The 12,533-nt window shown below is 53.8% G+C and overlaps 8 protein-coding genes across 11 annotated transcripts; all 8 read left to right on the top strand.

Annotated features, from left to right (window-relative positions):
- Positions 1-672: 672 nt before the first annotated feature.
- On the top strand, positions 673-1,438 carry ABB37_03700 (hypothetical protein; the record flags this gene model as incomplete). Its single annotated transcript, XM_015801114.1, has 1 exon — positions 673-1,438. The coding sequence occupies exon 1, from the start codon at positions 755-757 to the stop codon at positions 1,436-1,438; it is 684 nt and encodes a 227-aa protein (XP_015659734.1). The 5' UTR covers positions 673-754.
- Positions 1,439-2,333: 895 nt separating this feature from the next.
- On the top strand, positions 2,334-2,988 carry ABB37_03699 (putative mitochondrial cyclophilin 10, putative (CYP10); the record flags this gene model as incomplete). Its single annotated transcript, XM_015801113.1, has 1 exon — positions 2,334-2,988. The coding sequence occupies exon 1, from the start codon at positions 2,386-2,388 to the stop codon at positions 2,986-2,988; it is 603 nt and encodes a 200-aa protein (XP_015659733.1). The 5' UTR covers positions 2,334-2,385.
- A 486-nt stretch (positions 2,989-3,474) lies between these two features.
- On the top strand, positions 3,475-5,303 carry ABB37_03698 (hypothetical protein; the record flags this gene model as incomplete). Of its 2 annotated transcripts, none has more annotated exons than XM_015801112.1 (1): positions 3,475-5,303. In XM_015801112.1, exon 1 carries the CDS (start codon positions 3,606-3,608, stop codon positions 5,301-5,303), a length of 1,698 nt encoding a protein of 565 aa, XP_015659732.1. In that variant the 5' UTR covers positions 3,475-3,605. The 2 variants fall into 2 exon arrangements, with proteins under 2 accessions (XP_015659732.1, XP_015659731.1); XM_015801111.1 differs by having other exon boundaries at positions 3,525-5,303.
- Positions 5,304-5,873: 570 nt separating this feature from the next.
- Positions 5,874-7,019, top strand: ABB37_03697 (hypothetical protein; the record flags this gene model as incomplete). Its single annotated transcript, XM_015801110.1, has 1 exon — positions 5,874-7,019. Exon 1 carries the CDS (start codon positions 5,910-5,912, stop codon positions 7,017-7,019), a length of 1,110 nt encoding a protein of 369 aa, XP_015659730.1. The 5' UTR covers positions 5,874-5,909.
- A 442-nt stretch (positions 7,020-7,461) lies between these two features.
- On the top strand, positions 7,462-7,921 carry ABB37_03696 (unspecified product; the record flags this gene model as incomplete). The annotated part of the gene is made up of 1 exon (XM_015801109.1): positions 7,462-7,921. Exon 1 carries the CDS (start codon positions 7,571-7,573, stop codon positions 7,919-7,921), a length of 351 nt encoding a protein of 116 aa, XP_015659729.1. The 5' UTR covers positions 7,462-7,570.
- Positions 7,922-8,518: 597 nt separating this feature from the next.
- ABB37_03695 (putative ATP synthase) lies at positions 8,519-9,307 on the top strand (the record flags this gene model as incomplete). 2 transcript variants are annotated; one of them, XM_015801108.1, is made up of 1 exon in its annotated part: positions 8,519-9,307. In XM_015801108.1, exon 1 carries the CDS (start codon positions 8,657-8,659, stop codon positions 9,305-9,307), a length of 651 nt encoding a protein of 216 aa, XP_015659728.1. In that variant the 5' UTR covers positions 8,519-8,656. The 2 variants fall into 2 exon arrangements, with proteins under 2 accessions (XP_015659728.1, XP_015659727.1); XM_015801107.1 differs by having other exon boundaries at positions 8,558-9,307.
- Positions 9,308-10,136: 829 nt separating this feature from the next.
- ABB37_03694 (hypothetical protein) lies at positions 10,137-10,844 on the top strand (the record flags this gene model as incomplete). The annotated part of the gene is made up of 1 exon (XM_015801106.1): positions 10,137-10,844. Exon 1 carries the CDS (start codon positions 10,263-10,265, stop codon positions 10,842-10,844), a length of 582 nt encoding a protein of 193 aa, XP_015659726.1. The 5' UTR covers positions 10,137-10,262.
- Positions 10,845-11,450: 606 nt separating this feature from the next.
- ABB37_03693 (hypothetical protein) lies at positions 11,451-12,533 on the top strand (the record flags this gene model as incomplete). 2 transcript variants are annotated; one of them, XM_015801105.1, is made up of 1 exon in its annotated part: positions 11,451-12,533. In XM_015801105.1, a coding segment is annotated over exon 1 (917 nt), but the record flags the coding sequence as incomplete, so codon positions are not given. The 2 variants fall into 2 exon arrangements, with proteins under 2 accessions (XP_015659725.1, XP_015659724.1); XM_015801104.1 differs by having other exon boundaries at positions 11,517-12,533.

Genomic DNA, 12,533 nt, shown 5'->3' with positions numbered 1-12,533 from the left:
AGCTACGAGGAAAACGGGAACGAAGATGAACGGGAACGCGGTTGTGTGCTTTGTGGTTTGAGTCTTGTTAGTGTTGTGCTGTTCTATGCCTCGTCAAGGTGGTCAGTGTGTTTCAGTTCCTTACGCGGCTGAACAGATAACTTTTTCCCTTTTCTGTTATTTGACGCTCATAGTCGGACTACGTGATATCGACGCTTTTTCTTCTGACTTTTTTCCCCCTCTTTTTCCTGTATTCGCCTTCGTTGTTGTGACTCAAGGGCTTCGGCGAAGAAGTAAAGCCAGAGTCGCATGTTTTTTTTTTCTTGTCTTTCTATTTGATGGCTCTGTTTCCCTTTTTGGTGGCCGTATCACCGACTTTTTTATTTCGTGCAATTGCGACTTCATGAAGTACTCGCAGGTTGACAAGCGAAGGGATCTTATGCAGTGCTGGCGTTGCGGAGCCACGCGCTTACATCGGCACGTTATTGTTGTCGGTTCGCTGTAATAATGCAAAGAAGACCCGCTTCTCTCTCCGGTAGCGTCGTTTGCCTCTAGCACACATGATGCACGCCTTTAAACGATCTCTGTTTGTGGTGTCGGGCTTCTTTTTTTCATCCCTTGCTATTTCTCTCTCCAACTTGTGCTTCTCTGCTCCTTCCGGCATCTCGGTCATCTCAACCAACAAAAAAAAAAGACTGATTCCCGCGAAGCAATCGGACGCACGCACATACGCTACACCATACACTCAAACCTTTAAACCGTAGGTAAAAGAGTAATGACGCTCGTCGATACCCATTGGGCGTTGGGAGCTGTTTTGCAGCTCAGCCACCATCAACTACGCGCCAGCGTTGCCCCGTCTCTGATGTCGTCGACAATGACGACGTCGAAGGCCACTCGTGTCTCGTCGATCCCACGCATCATGCAAGCAACCGACGGCGCACGTTTGCTTCTCTTGGCAAGGCGTCCCAGTGGACTTGCCGGTGTAGAATTGGGCTACGGAAGCCGCGTGCGGTGGACCTCAACCGATGCACGAGGAGGAGCAGACGCAAAGCCGTCGAGGAAGGTCCGTCTTTTAGCCTCCTACCTGCAGCAACGAGGCTTTGAAACGATCCCGGCAGCGCCGCGGTTGTTTGCCGCGCCCCAAGCACCGCTGGTGCTCCACGCCAACCACTTCATCGGGTGGAAACTAAGCCGCGGTACCCCGGCGTTTCCGCTCTACGCTCACACTCTCGCGGAGCTGAAGCAGCTGCGCGGAAAGGAGATGATGGCGCTGCAGCCGCAAGACTGCCTTGTTGCCAGCACATATAGTGAATGGGACAACATGCGTGAAGTTTTGTGTGAACCGGGGTGGGACTTCTTTAACGCCAGCGATGACGTTGTGGGACGTATCTTGCGCTGCGGCATTGAGGCGCCGCTTGTCGACGGTGTAGAGGGTGTGTCAAGGGTTGAGTTGTCGTAGGCAACTTTCTCTTATGGACGCCTCGTTTTTGTATGGCTCATCATTTTCTTTCCAACGGATCGACTTCCACTTGAAGTCTTCGCGACTCACCTCTTCTACTTCTTTTCTTCTATTCTCGCACGGCACATTTCTCATAGAAATCAGCGAACACACTTAAATTCCCCAAAAAAAATATTGGAGGTGAAGCGCTGCGGCAATGTGGTCATTACTACGTGTCTCTTTTTTGTTTTACCCTTTCCCGCTGTTAGAATCGACAAGGCGACCGTGTTGTTCTGAGCATAGAAAGTGTCCATAGAAAAGTGGGCAATGACAAGCATACGCCCGCGTAGATTTATTAAACGGGAGGCTTTGTTTGTTAATGTTTCCACTGTTTTTATTCGTTGTCTTGCCTTTAATCACTCGCACAACGCACAGTTAGTTTGTTTGTCGATGCGGAACACCTGACTCCGGCAGAGCCACAAAAGGCCAAGTAGGTTCAGGGTAGCTTTCCTAACCACCGCCCTCGTTTCAGGGCGTTCCGCTGCACTCGATAGAATACCTTTGCTGGTTTCATAGACGTACACCGTAATGAATAAATCACGTTTGTTTTCTCGTGGTGTTGGTTGCCCAATCCTCGTGTTTTCACTCTTTTCACCACTAAAGCAAACAGGGGGAAAAAAGGAAAAGATGATCGTAATTAAATGCACGCGTCGCACAACTTTTGCGTCTGCATTTGACCCAAGCCTCTGTGAACAGAAAAGGGCGACAAACAGTAAGATCGCTGCGTGGCCCAAGAGCCATAGGGACAGCTGCCCTCTCACACACAGCAAGGATGACCGTCTCCTCTCCTCTCATCTCCGCTCTTTTTATTATTTTTTCTGCTCGTCACGTCACGTTAAACATGCAAACAAAAACAGGGCCGCTCTCTCTCTTTCCCTCTACTCAACGCAACGGAGTAGTTTCATAGGATGCTCCATCGATCCACCTGGAGACTGGCCTCCGGCGCCGGCAACGCCTTCATGGACATCGCCATTGGCCACCAAACGCCACGCCGCGTTAGCTTTGAGCTGTTCACAAAGAAGTGCCCCATTGCGGCAGAAAACTTTCTTAAGCTGTGCACCGGCGAGAACGTCCTTCCGCAAGTCTCGAGCGTTGAGGGACTCGCTGAGCCGTCTTTTAGCGATCAGTTCCTACCGCAGCTGACCTACCGCAATACCTCGATTCACCGCGTGAGTAAGGGGTACGTGGTGCAGGGAGGAGATATCGTGTCAGGCAAAGGTACGCATCAGCTCTCGATTTACGGGGAGACCTTCGACGCACCGGAGGAGGTGAAGGCGTCGAAGTTCGACAAAAAGGGTTTGCTGGGCACGGCGGTGAGCGCGCCGCACCTAAATGGGTCGCAGTTCTTTATTCTCACCGCGGATAATGCGCCGCACCTGAATGGCACGTGTATCTGCTTCGGACGTGTCGTGGACGGCTGGGATGTGGTGGAGGCGATGGATGCGGTGCCCCTCACAGCTGCCGGCACACCTGCAGAGAGCATTCTCGTTGTAGAATGCGGCAAACTGTAGTGCGTGTGCGCTGACCTCGCTTTATGTGTTTTGGTTCACGTTGGTGAGGCAGCAGGGTTGCTACAGGCTCGCTCTGCTTTTGTTGTTGCTGTCAGCGGTGGTGGTAAGGGGAGGTGGTAGTGTGACGTGTTGTGGTGTTTCCGTTACTGGTGTTGTTCCGTTCACAGGCATTAAAAAAAGAACATTTCCAAATGAAAAGAACAATTGCATGAACAGTCGAGAGTGATTCGGGAAACCGATTTATGCAGTCACCAGACGCACGACTGTCGCGGAAAGACTGCACGCTGATGTGTGTCATCTCCACTCGGATAAGTAGCATGGATTGCTCCTTTAACCGCCGAACGAAAGAAGTGGAATGAAAGAGGTCCACCTAATTGAAACAAGGTGGTTGTAGTAGAGACGATTCCAACTCGCCCCGAAATCTTCTGTGATAACGCTACCTCAATTTCGCCTGTTTTCTCTATTCGTGTTTTTCGTTTGTTTTGAGTCGCAACACCTTTTCCGTTTCTTTCGTGGGGGCCGCTGTATTTTCCAAAGGAACGCGGTAAGCTAAAAGGAGGTAGCTTAGACGCATTTCTTCACGCTTCAAATTTGTCTTTTTTTTTCCAGCTCTCATCATGGACGACTTCGGACTTACGCGTGGAAATGTCCAGAAGTACTCGCCAGGTGTACTGGTGGGGAATTGGTACGAAGACATGACGCTGCGCGAGGACCAGCTGAAGCTTTACCGAGGTCGCAAGAGCTCTGCGTCAGCAGCAGGCCAAGACAACGGAAATGCGAAGGCCACCTCTGCTGCACCGCCCACGCCAGCAGAATTGCTGCAGCAGCCCACTGAAATCACCGCAGCGGCTGGTGACGACGTCTGCTTTGGGATGCCGTACCTCGTTGTGAACGAGAAGACACACGCCGCGCTGGCGATGGATGTGTTGCCGAGCGGCAGCGCCACCTCCACCGTCCTCACCGCCTCCAGCGCCGCTTCCGTTCCTCAGGTGCGCTCAACGTGGACGCTGCTGCGGTGCAAGGACGAACACAACGTTCGATACAACACAAACCGTCCCGACGTCCTGCACTACGGCCAGCGTGTCCGCCTCGCCAACGAGAACGGTTGTGCGGACGGCTTTGTGTACGTGCAGTCCTCCATTCAATCGGGCCTGCGCTCGTCGCAGACGCAGTATGCCGTTGCTGCCCTCCACGCAACCGCCGATAACGTATTCGTGGTGGCACGCCCCGGTGCCGTGCGCGAGGACGTGCACAACGGTGGCGTTGTGAAGGTTGGGGAGCCGGTGGTGCTCCTGCACTCCCTCACCAACCTCCCTCTGGCGTGCAGCGGCGGTTACCTGGGCACATCGTTCGGCATGGAGTACACCGTCACGTGCGAGTACGTCGCCGACCACTTCTCCCGCTCCCGCAGCGCCGCAGTCACCAAGCCAGACAACCTGTTCACGTTTGGCGCGGGAGACACAGTGGTGGTTCCGAGGAAGTCGCTGACGAAGAGCGCGATCGTCGCGGCGAACACGCTGTCCATGACCACTGGTAGCGGCGTGACAGAGCTGCTCGAGCGCATTCGCGAAGGGGCCCTCCAAATCGGCGGCCGCATCGGCTTCCGCTCCCTCTCCATCGCCCTCGGTGTGGCGTGCAAGGAGCAGCGGGTGCGTCGCATGCTGGATAGCAACGGCCTACGCAGCGCCATTGCGCGTCTCGGCGTGCGGCTTACACCGGTCGAGGCGGACGTGCTCATGAAGCGCTTCGACGCCACCGGCAACAACGTGGTGTGTGCCCAAGATTTGCTGTCGGAGCTGCGTGGCACGATGCCGCAGGCGCGGCTGCGATCTGTCATCTACGCCTACCAGCAGTTGCTGATCGAGGGGAGAGGCTCCGTTGAATTTTTCGAGATGCACCGTCTCTTCTGCCTCAACGCAGGCGCACTGCCGGATGTGGTGGACGGACTGATTCAGCGCGAGGAGGCCGTTTTAGACTTTGAGAACTGCTGGCCCGGGCGGGTGGGGTGCAAGATCGGGACTGTCACGGTGGATGAATTCGTCGAGTACTACAACGATATATCCCCTGCGGAAGACTCCGATGAGCGCTTCTGCGAGGCGGTGGAAAAGGCGTGGGTGGTGCCGGCCACGTCGAGTTACCTGACCGCCGGCCCGCGACGGGTGATCAGCGTTATTCACAAGGACGAGTCCGTTGAGGAGGTGCCCATTCCAGATTCCTTGGTGGTGGACACACGAAACACGGAGGCGGTGCGGCGTCTGTTGGTGCAGCACGGCCTGTGTAACGTGCGGGAGTTCCGCGTATCGGAGCGAACGTAACGGTTCTTCTTTCGATTTAATGACCAATAGTCTCGTGGCCCTCCCTTGCCGTTTCTTCTCTTTCTTGTCGTAGGTGCATTACTGATGTAGCTTACACGGAGCATCCTTTCTCCTCCATGGGTTGTTATATCCCTCACCTGGCGTATGTACATAGCGCTGTTCCAGTGGAAAATTGATGTTCGAATGTCAAAAAAAATACCCCCAAAAAACGCCCTGTAGTGTAAAGTCGAAGCAGAAACTCCTCCTTTTTTTTTAATGGTCGATTGAGCACCATCCTGATGTTACCGTGGGCATATGTCTTGACAAGTGAGCCTTCCACTGGCGCTCAGGAAAAGTTGCACCGCGACGAGCATCAAAGTGTTGTGTGTGTGGCGGTGGGGGGAGGGGGAGGGGGAGGGACTCGAAAGCCTGCAGATGCGCTTTCACCGCCACGAACACTAAAAAACACCCCTCTGGGTCTCCCCTGTTGTTGGAGATGTGGTTTGGTCTGGAAGTGCTTGTCACTCTTCTCCTCTTTCCTCTCTGTGTACTCCTCCGATCTTGTCTCTCTTTCTATATATGCACATTTTAGTCGTGTGTTTCCCTCTCCTCTTCTCCCCTTTTCTCATGACGCACGTAGTGGTGAACAACGAGGAGTGCACGGTGCAGATCAAGGGCGACTTCATCGTGCTTCTCTACACCGCCGTCGCAAAGGAGGCGACACACGTTGGGGCTCGCAACGTCAGTCAGCTGCTCCGCTCTCGCAAAGATGAGACAGCCGCTAAGATGGTGGCGGACGGAGTGTCGTACCTCCTCAAATTTGCCTCCATGCACGAGCGAGAAAGCTTTATCGAGTCGATTGTGCGCATCCAGGAAGCACCGCCGGAACAGTCGAACGAGGACTGGGTGGCGTCGAGCATCTGCCGCGCCGCGGTCGATGTCGGTATGCTTGACGAAAGAGAGCTGCAAGCGGTCGTGAGTGCAGAGGGGCAGCGTGGCGTCGAACAGGCCTTTGAAGCCCTGGAGGGACTCGTGGACCGGGACACCTTCGAGTTGCTGCCTATCACAGAACAGATGGAGAACGACGTCCTGCGGCAAATCCCCGTCCTCGCGGCAATTTTCCGCGATCGCGTCGTGGATAAGGAAACGAAGCGCGTCTTTTGGGAGGCCGTCGTGCGGAAGTATTTCTGCTTTGCTCGAACGTTTTTGGAGGAGGACATTCAGCGTCTGGAGGCGGCGAAGCCTGCGGTGGCGGTGGCGGTGCCGAGCGACGGTCTGGCGGCGATCAACGCCTCCTCTCTGAACGCACTACCCAAAGGTGCGGCGGCGGCCATGGTGGACACGGACATCAACGAGGAAGATCTCCTACATATTGGCGAGGCCGAAGAAAACGGTAAAACCGCGCTGAGCGTCTTTTTTGGGGCCTACAAGAAAACACACCCCGCGGAGAGGGAGGTATGCCCGATCAGCATCGACAGCTACCCTTTCCCCGATGTCGCTGCACACGACGTGGCCCGCCGTCCTCGCTTCCTGGGCCGTCACGTCCTCCATCAGTTCCCCTCCGAGACGATTGAGAAGTCCGCTCTCGAGACGCTTCGCCTGTTCTGGCGCAGCGGTACGCGGCAGCGCAGCGCCGTCCTCGCCAAGTACACCAGTGCAAAGCAAGGTCGCAGTAGCTTCATTCAGCGTATGTGCCTCGAGCAGGCGCAGCACACCGTGGAAGAGGACAGCGCGTAGTGTGTCTCCTTTCTCTGTTGAACTGACACGTGGTGCTGCGAATTGTTTGTGCGGAGTACCGTTGTGGTGGTCACCACCTCTTCCTTCCCTCTTTTCCCCATCTCTCTTTCTTTCTTCTGTATGCTGCTTTGTTGCCTCGATTACGTCGCAAACGTATAAACTCATGCAATACGAATCTATCCGATGACGCGCCTCTCACTCTGGGAATTCGCCGTTGCGATGATGTCGCCTCGCGTTTCTACGTTTATGCTGGGCAGAGCCAAGCAAACCTGTTCACCGTGGTGAGAGCGGTAGCCTTTGGAAGGTTGTATGATGGTAACGGTGACGAGCTCCTCTGCAATTCACCTCAATATGTGTGTCTATATGTTTTTCTGTCTTCTCATTTTTGCCTCTACTATGTGTCCCTCGGTGTGTGTGATGGATCATGCTGAAATCTGCGTCAGCGCGAACTTCGGTGAGAGGCTTTCCGCACTCCTACCGAAACATATTTCCTCTTTCGTTTGCTCATTGGTGTGTGTTTGCCGAAGCGTTCCTTTTCAACCCGCAGCACAATGCTCTTTGAACTCCTAGAGACCCTCTTATGGGTCTACGCAGTGGCCAGCTGGTGCATGTGCTTTTATGTCTTCTTCTCCTGCGGCGAGGGCATTCGCTGGTTCACCACATTTCACAACTATTTGCTCATCTTTGGTGCCACATGCGGCGCAGCGATGACCCCGTTTCGCACCGTCCCGTCGAGAAGCCTTCTGATCGTCTTTACCGGGTGGGCCTTCTATGCCATGCTGGTGACAACGCACAGTATGCGCTTCCGACTGTGGCGCAGCCACGTACTGCCCGTCACGGCGCCGCTGGTGTTCATCATGAGCTGGGCCCAGTGCCGCCAGTCAACGCAGAGTGTGCTGTAAAAAAAAAAAAATATGGAAAGCCAATTGATGTCTGTGTGTGCACGGATGCGAGAGACTGCACACCGTGTTCCTGGGTAGCCGTAATTGCATGCTGCGGATTTCTATTGGTTTGCTTGCATGCAAAACTGATATGCTTGCATTTGCTTCTTTTTCCAGCAGCTGTTTGCTGCTGTCGCCTTCATCACAAATACCGAACTGGAATAGTTTATCCAAAATCACGACGGAAAAACATTATTTTTCTCTCTCCGTGTGTGCTTGTGTGTGTCTATGCGGTCGTTTGCAATTGGGGATCGTTTATTGTTGGTCACTGGCTCTCTGCTGCGCTTCTACGACCTTAGCAGCAGCGTAAAATCTTCTTCTCTATCTTTCCCCCCCCCCCCAGTCGACTAAAGGGATGAGGAACGAAAACAAAAACTCTACAACAGCGAAGGTAGATGAAAGATGAGGAGGAGTATGATTCTCTTCCAATGCTACGGAGTTGCACCATGCGTTTTCTGAATCTTGACTCGAGTAGTCAACTCCACACGGCAACGTCGTCCTCAACTTTCGTTCCATCTTGTCTCTTCTCTGTCTTTTCTATTCACCACAACGCGCACAGCCTCTTCCTTTGCTCAAAACGCTCTCTCTGTGAATTTAGCTGAAACCAACGTTTTGCTTTGTTTTCTAGTATCGCCCGCTTACTCTCATTTTCTCATTTTCTTTTTCTTAACCCACGCAGCATTTTAATTCAGCACCATGAGCGAGGCACGCCAGATCCAATCGATGATCGACTTCATCGAGCGCGAGGCCCAGGAGAAGGCGGAGGAGCTCGACGCGGCCGCGCAGGAGGAGTACGACGTGGAGAAGATGCGCCTTGTGGAGGCGGAGAAGACGAAGATCCGCGCCACCGCGGAGAAGAAGCGAAAGCAAGTCGACGTCAACCGCCGTGTGGCACGCGCCAACTACTCGAAGATGCAGCGCCTGCGTGTAATGGAGGAGCGGGCGAAGATCATGGAGCAGCTGCATGAGCAGACGCGCCAGAAGATCATGGCGAAGATCGCCGACCCGTCCCAGTACAAGGCCATGCTGACAAGTCTCATCCACCAGTCCCTGCTGTCGCTCCGCACTGACGCCGTCATTCAGTGCCGTCAGGAGGACGCGGCTGAGGTGAACCGTCAGATCCACGAGCTGGAGAAGTGGTACAAGGAGAAGACCGGCGCCTCCATCTCCATCCAGACCGGCAAAACTTTCCTCAACTCGAAGGAGGCGTGGGGTGGTGTAGTGGTGATGTCGGCGGATGGCCACATTGTGTGCAACAACACGCTGTCCTACCGAACCGAGACCTGCTTCAACGAGCAGCTGCCGACCGTCCGCTATCACCTCTTTAACCCTGAGGTGTCGGCATAAGGAGGCGGCAAGCCAGAGGAAAGAGAAAAGAAGAAGAAAAGATCGAAGAAGATCGAAGATGAACGGACGCGATGATCCGCACGTGAATCGAGAGGGTGGACTATGTGTGTGTGTGCTCGATGCCACCCGCGGTGAGGCAACGGACAACTGGGAGAGCCACTTAAGCTCCCGTTCGTTAGTTTGAGCCCTCGGTGTAGAAAATTCGTGGACCTGCTGAATTATCCAGGTGATTGATTGTTCTTTCCTTTATTCTTTTCTTTTCTTCCCCTCAACGATTGCTTTTTTTTTTCTACACTGCAGGTGCAACGCGTAAACAGTACAGGGTGCACGTTTTTTAAAAATATCTCTCGGTAAAGTGAAGACGAGTCTTATTAGTTGTTGTTGTGGAAGGTGATGCGGCTTTCCATCGTGAGTTTAACGTATTTTTTCCACCTCTCTTTTTGTCTAGTCGTGTGTCTTTGGGGGGGGGGGGTTTGGGGGTGGGCATCTGTTATGATCTGATGAGGCGAGAGTAAGAAGAAAAGTAACGAAAAGATACTGTGTACTGCGTTTTCCCCTGCGGAGTTAGTGGGCTTTTGTCTCCACTTGTCACACTTTGATAGAAAACCTAGTGCCATCTACGAATACAGTTGTCAACGCCTTCGTTTTTGTTCAGCAGTAGTTGATATCCGGTTTACTGAGTCACTCCAAGCTAAACGTTTTTTCTCGTTCTCAGTGGACATCTTCGTCACTTATGTGAGTCTTTCGCCTCTTGAATCTCTCCCAGCAAGTGTCCTAGCTCTTCCTCCTCTTTTCTTCTTTCTATGATTTGGGATCCTTCTGCTACAAAGAGGTTCAACGCTCACAAGCAGTCCTCAACGAGCGCTCGAGCTTCTTTTTTTTTTTCCTCCTTGACTTTTAGCGGAGAGAGGTGTTTGTTTGCTTGTTTTTCGTGTTGTGTTATTCATATGACACCATGTCGAACTCGCAAGCGGACGATGACATCACAGTTGGCACGCTACAAATGCATCTCAGTGAACTGGAAACGCTATGGCAGACTACCAAGAAGAGGGACAGCACCTTCAATGGTGTTAGCAGCGACGGCGAAAAGCTTGATGAGTATGGCAATGAAAGGGATGGTGTTGGTGATGATGATGGTGGTGGTGGGGTAGAAGAATTGCCAGAGAAGCCGGTCGCTGTCACAGATGTACCGACTCTCCAACCCACAAAGCCCATCACGCCTCCATCTCGATCCCCCCGTCCTTTCCACTCACGCACGCCGTCGATGGAGGCGGCTGTGGTGTCCGCCTCTTCCCCCGCTTCCCGTGGGTCGATTTCGCCGACAAACGCTCTTTTTCGCCCACACACGCCGCCAACGCGGTCCACCAGCACCCCACGGGCACGTAAAAAGCAGGCTCGTCAGGCATCACTTACCACAACGCCAGAGCGCGTTTCTGTTGAACCCGTCACTCTTCCGCCATTGCAGACACACGCACCTGCAATACTGACGTGTCTGCAGTGCAGCGCAAAGGAGGTCAGATTTGGCTCTCGTTATTGACCTCAATGCGCGTGCAGCTGAGCGGCGTGTAGCTCTTGAACTGCCACCTCTTGCTCTTGACTGTGTATTCCGCCCTTATCAGGGCTTCTCGATCTTTCTCAAACATCATTTCTTTTTTTTCCTTTGCTTTACGTGTGTATTGGTATGTACGTTATTGGTTTCCCTTCACTCCTTCCTTCTTCCTTCTTTGCTTTGTGCTATTTGTTTTTTCTCCCATTTGCACCTCCCTTTATCCTTCGCTTCACTTGCGTATGCTCATACACGAGCAGCTTTTGATCCCCCAAAAAAAGGTATTTAACTATAATAATAAAGATTATACTGTGTGGCCGGGAGTCGCGACAACGCATCTCCTGTACTTCGCACTCCGTGCGCTTCTCGCGACCTCCCATACTGTTCTGACAAATGAAGAAAGGAGAACCTTTTTTTCTTCTTCACGTGGGGATGTGTAGTTCTGCACGGTCAAACGTGTTTGTTTCGTTGCTTCCTTTGATCATTCATCCTCACATACCTGTGTGTCTCCCAACCTATTCCCATCCGTCTTCGCCTCTCTTTTCTCCTCCAATCCCGCCTCGCTCCTCACATTATTTCCATACATTTAACACAAAAGTGGTCGTTTGAATTTCAAAGCGCCTTCCGCCGTCGTTGTCGTTGTTGGGTTCTTTTCTTTTTGTAGCGCGATAGAACTGCGTCGATTGTTGTGGTTGTTTTTTGCGGCGAGAGAACATTTTCTGCATACACGTTCAGCCGCTCACGTTTCTGACACGTGGACATCATGCAAACGCAGTTGCACAAGGATGTGGTGAAGAACATCACCACCGCCTCTCAGCTGGAAGGCGAGCTGCAGATCTCACAGGCGCAGCACGGTGTGGCGGTGCTGGACATCTACAACGCCGAGTGGGGTCACTGCAAGGCGCTCAGCGAAACCTTCCGCCGCCTCTCCACGGATGCTGGCGACATGGTCCACCTCCGCTTCTTCTCCGTGGAATGCAACGCGGTGCTGAAGAGCCTGCGCACCCCCGACGATGCCAAGGCGACGCCGCGCCCAAAAGGGATGGAGTTCTCGCACGACACGCTCGGTGAGTACTGGTCGAAGATTCTGGAGCAGCGGCAGAAGCATTCCAAGCCCTACTTTGCCTTTTACAAAGAGGGAAAGATGCGCACACACTTGGAGGGCATCGACACCCCAAAGATTTGCCGCATCGTGCACGACCTGTGCAAGCAGCAGAACGCAGCGGCGGAGTACATCGTCAACGCCGACGTGCTGCGCTTTTGGGAGTCGAACTTCTCCCCGTCGGAGAGCGAAGTCGGCACGAATGAGTTCGTGCACGCCGCGCGCGCGCTGCTCGGGGCTGAGGCGGCGGACATGACCGGTGATGATATGGCCCACCTTACGGCGGCGGTACGTGGCGGCGGCGGCGGCGAGGTGGTGTCCGCCTCCAGTTTGCAGTCTTTTGTGGGGCCCAACCGGAAGTTGAAGGCTGCGTTGCTGGCGGTGGTTGCGGAGCGGCGCGCCGCAGCCGGCGCCACTGCATCCTCTCCACCTCCACCATCGCCGCCACCACCGCCAGCCCCTGCGGCGGCGACGGAGGAGAAGGAAGAGGAGTTGGACGCTGCTCCGCGTGCTCCTTCGCCGAAGCTCGAGGACGTCGCGCCCGAGGAACAGACGGAGAACGCACCAGAAGCGGACGG

Source organism: Leptomonas pyrrhocoris (genome assembly GCF_001293395.1).
Source record: "Leptomonas pyrrhocoris isolate H10 chromosome Unknown, whole genome shotgun sequence".
Classification (NCBI taxonomy): domain Eukaryota; phylum Euglenozoa; class Kinetoplastea; order Trypanosomatida; family Trypanosomatidae; genus Leptomonas; species Leptomonas pyrrhocoris.
This window is presented reverse-complemented; position numbering and strand designations above follow the sequence as displayed.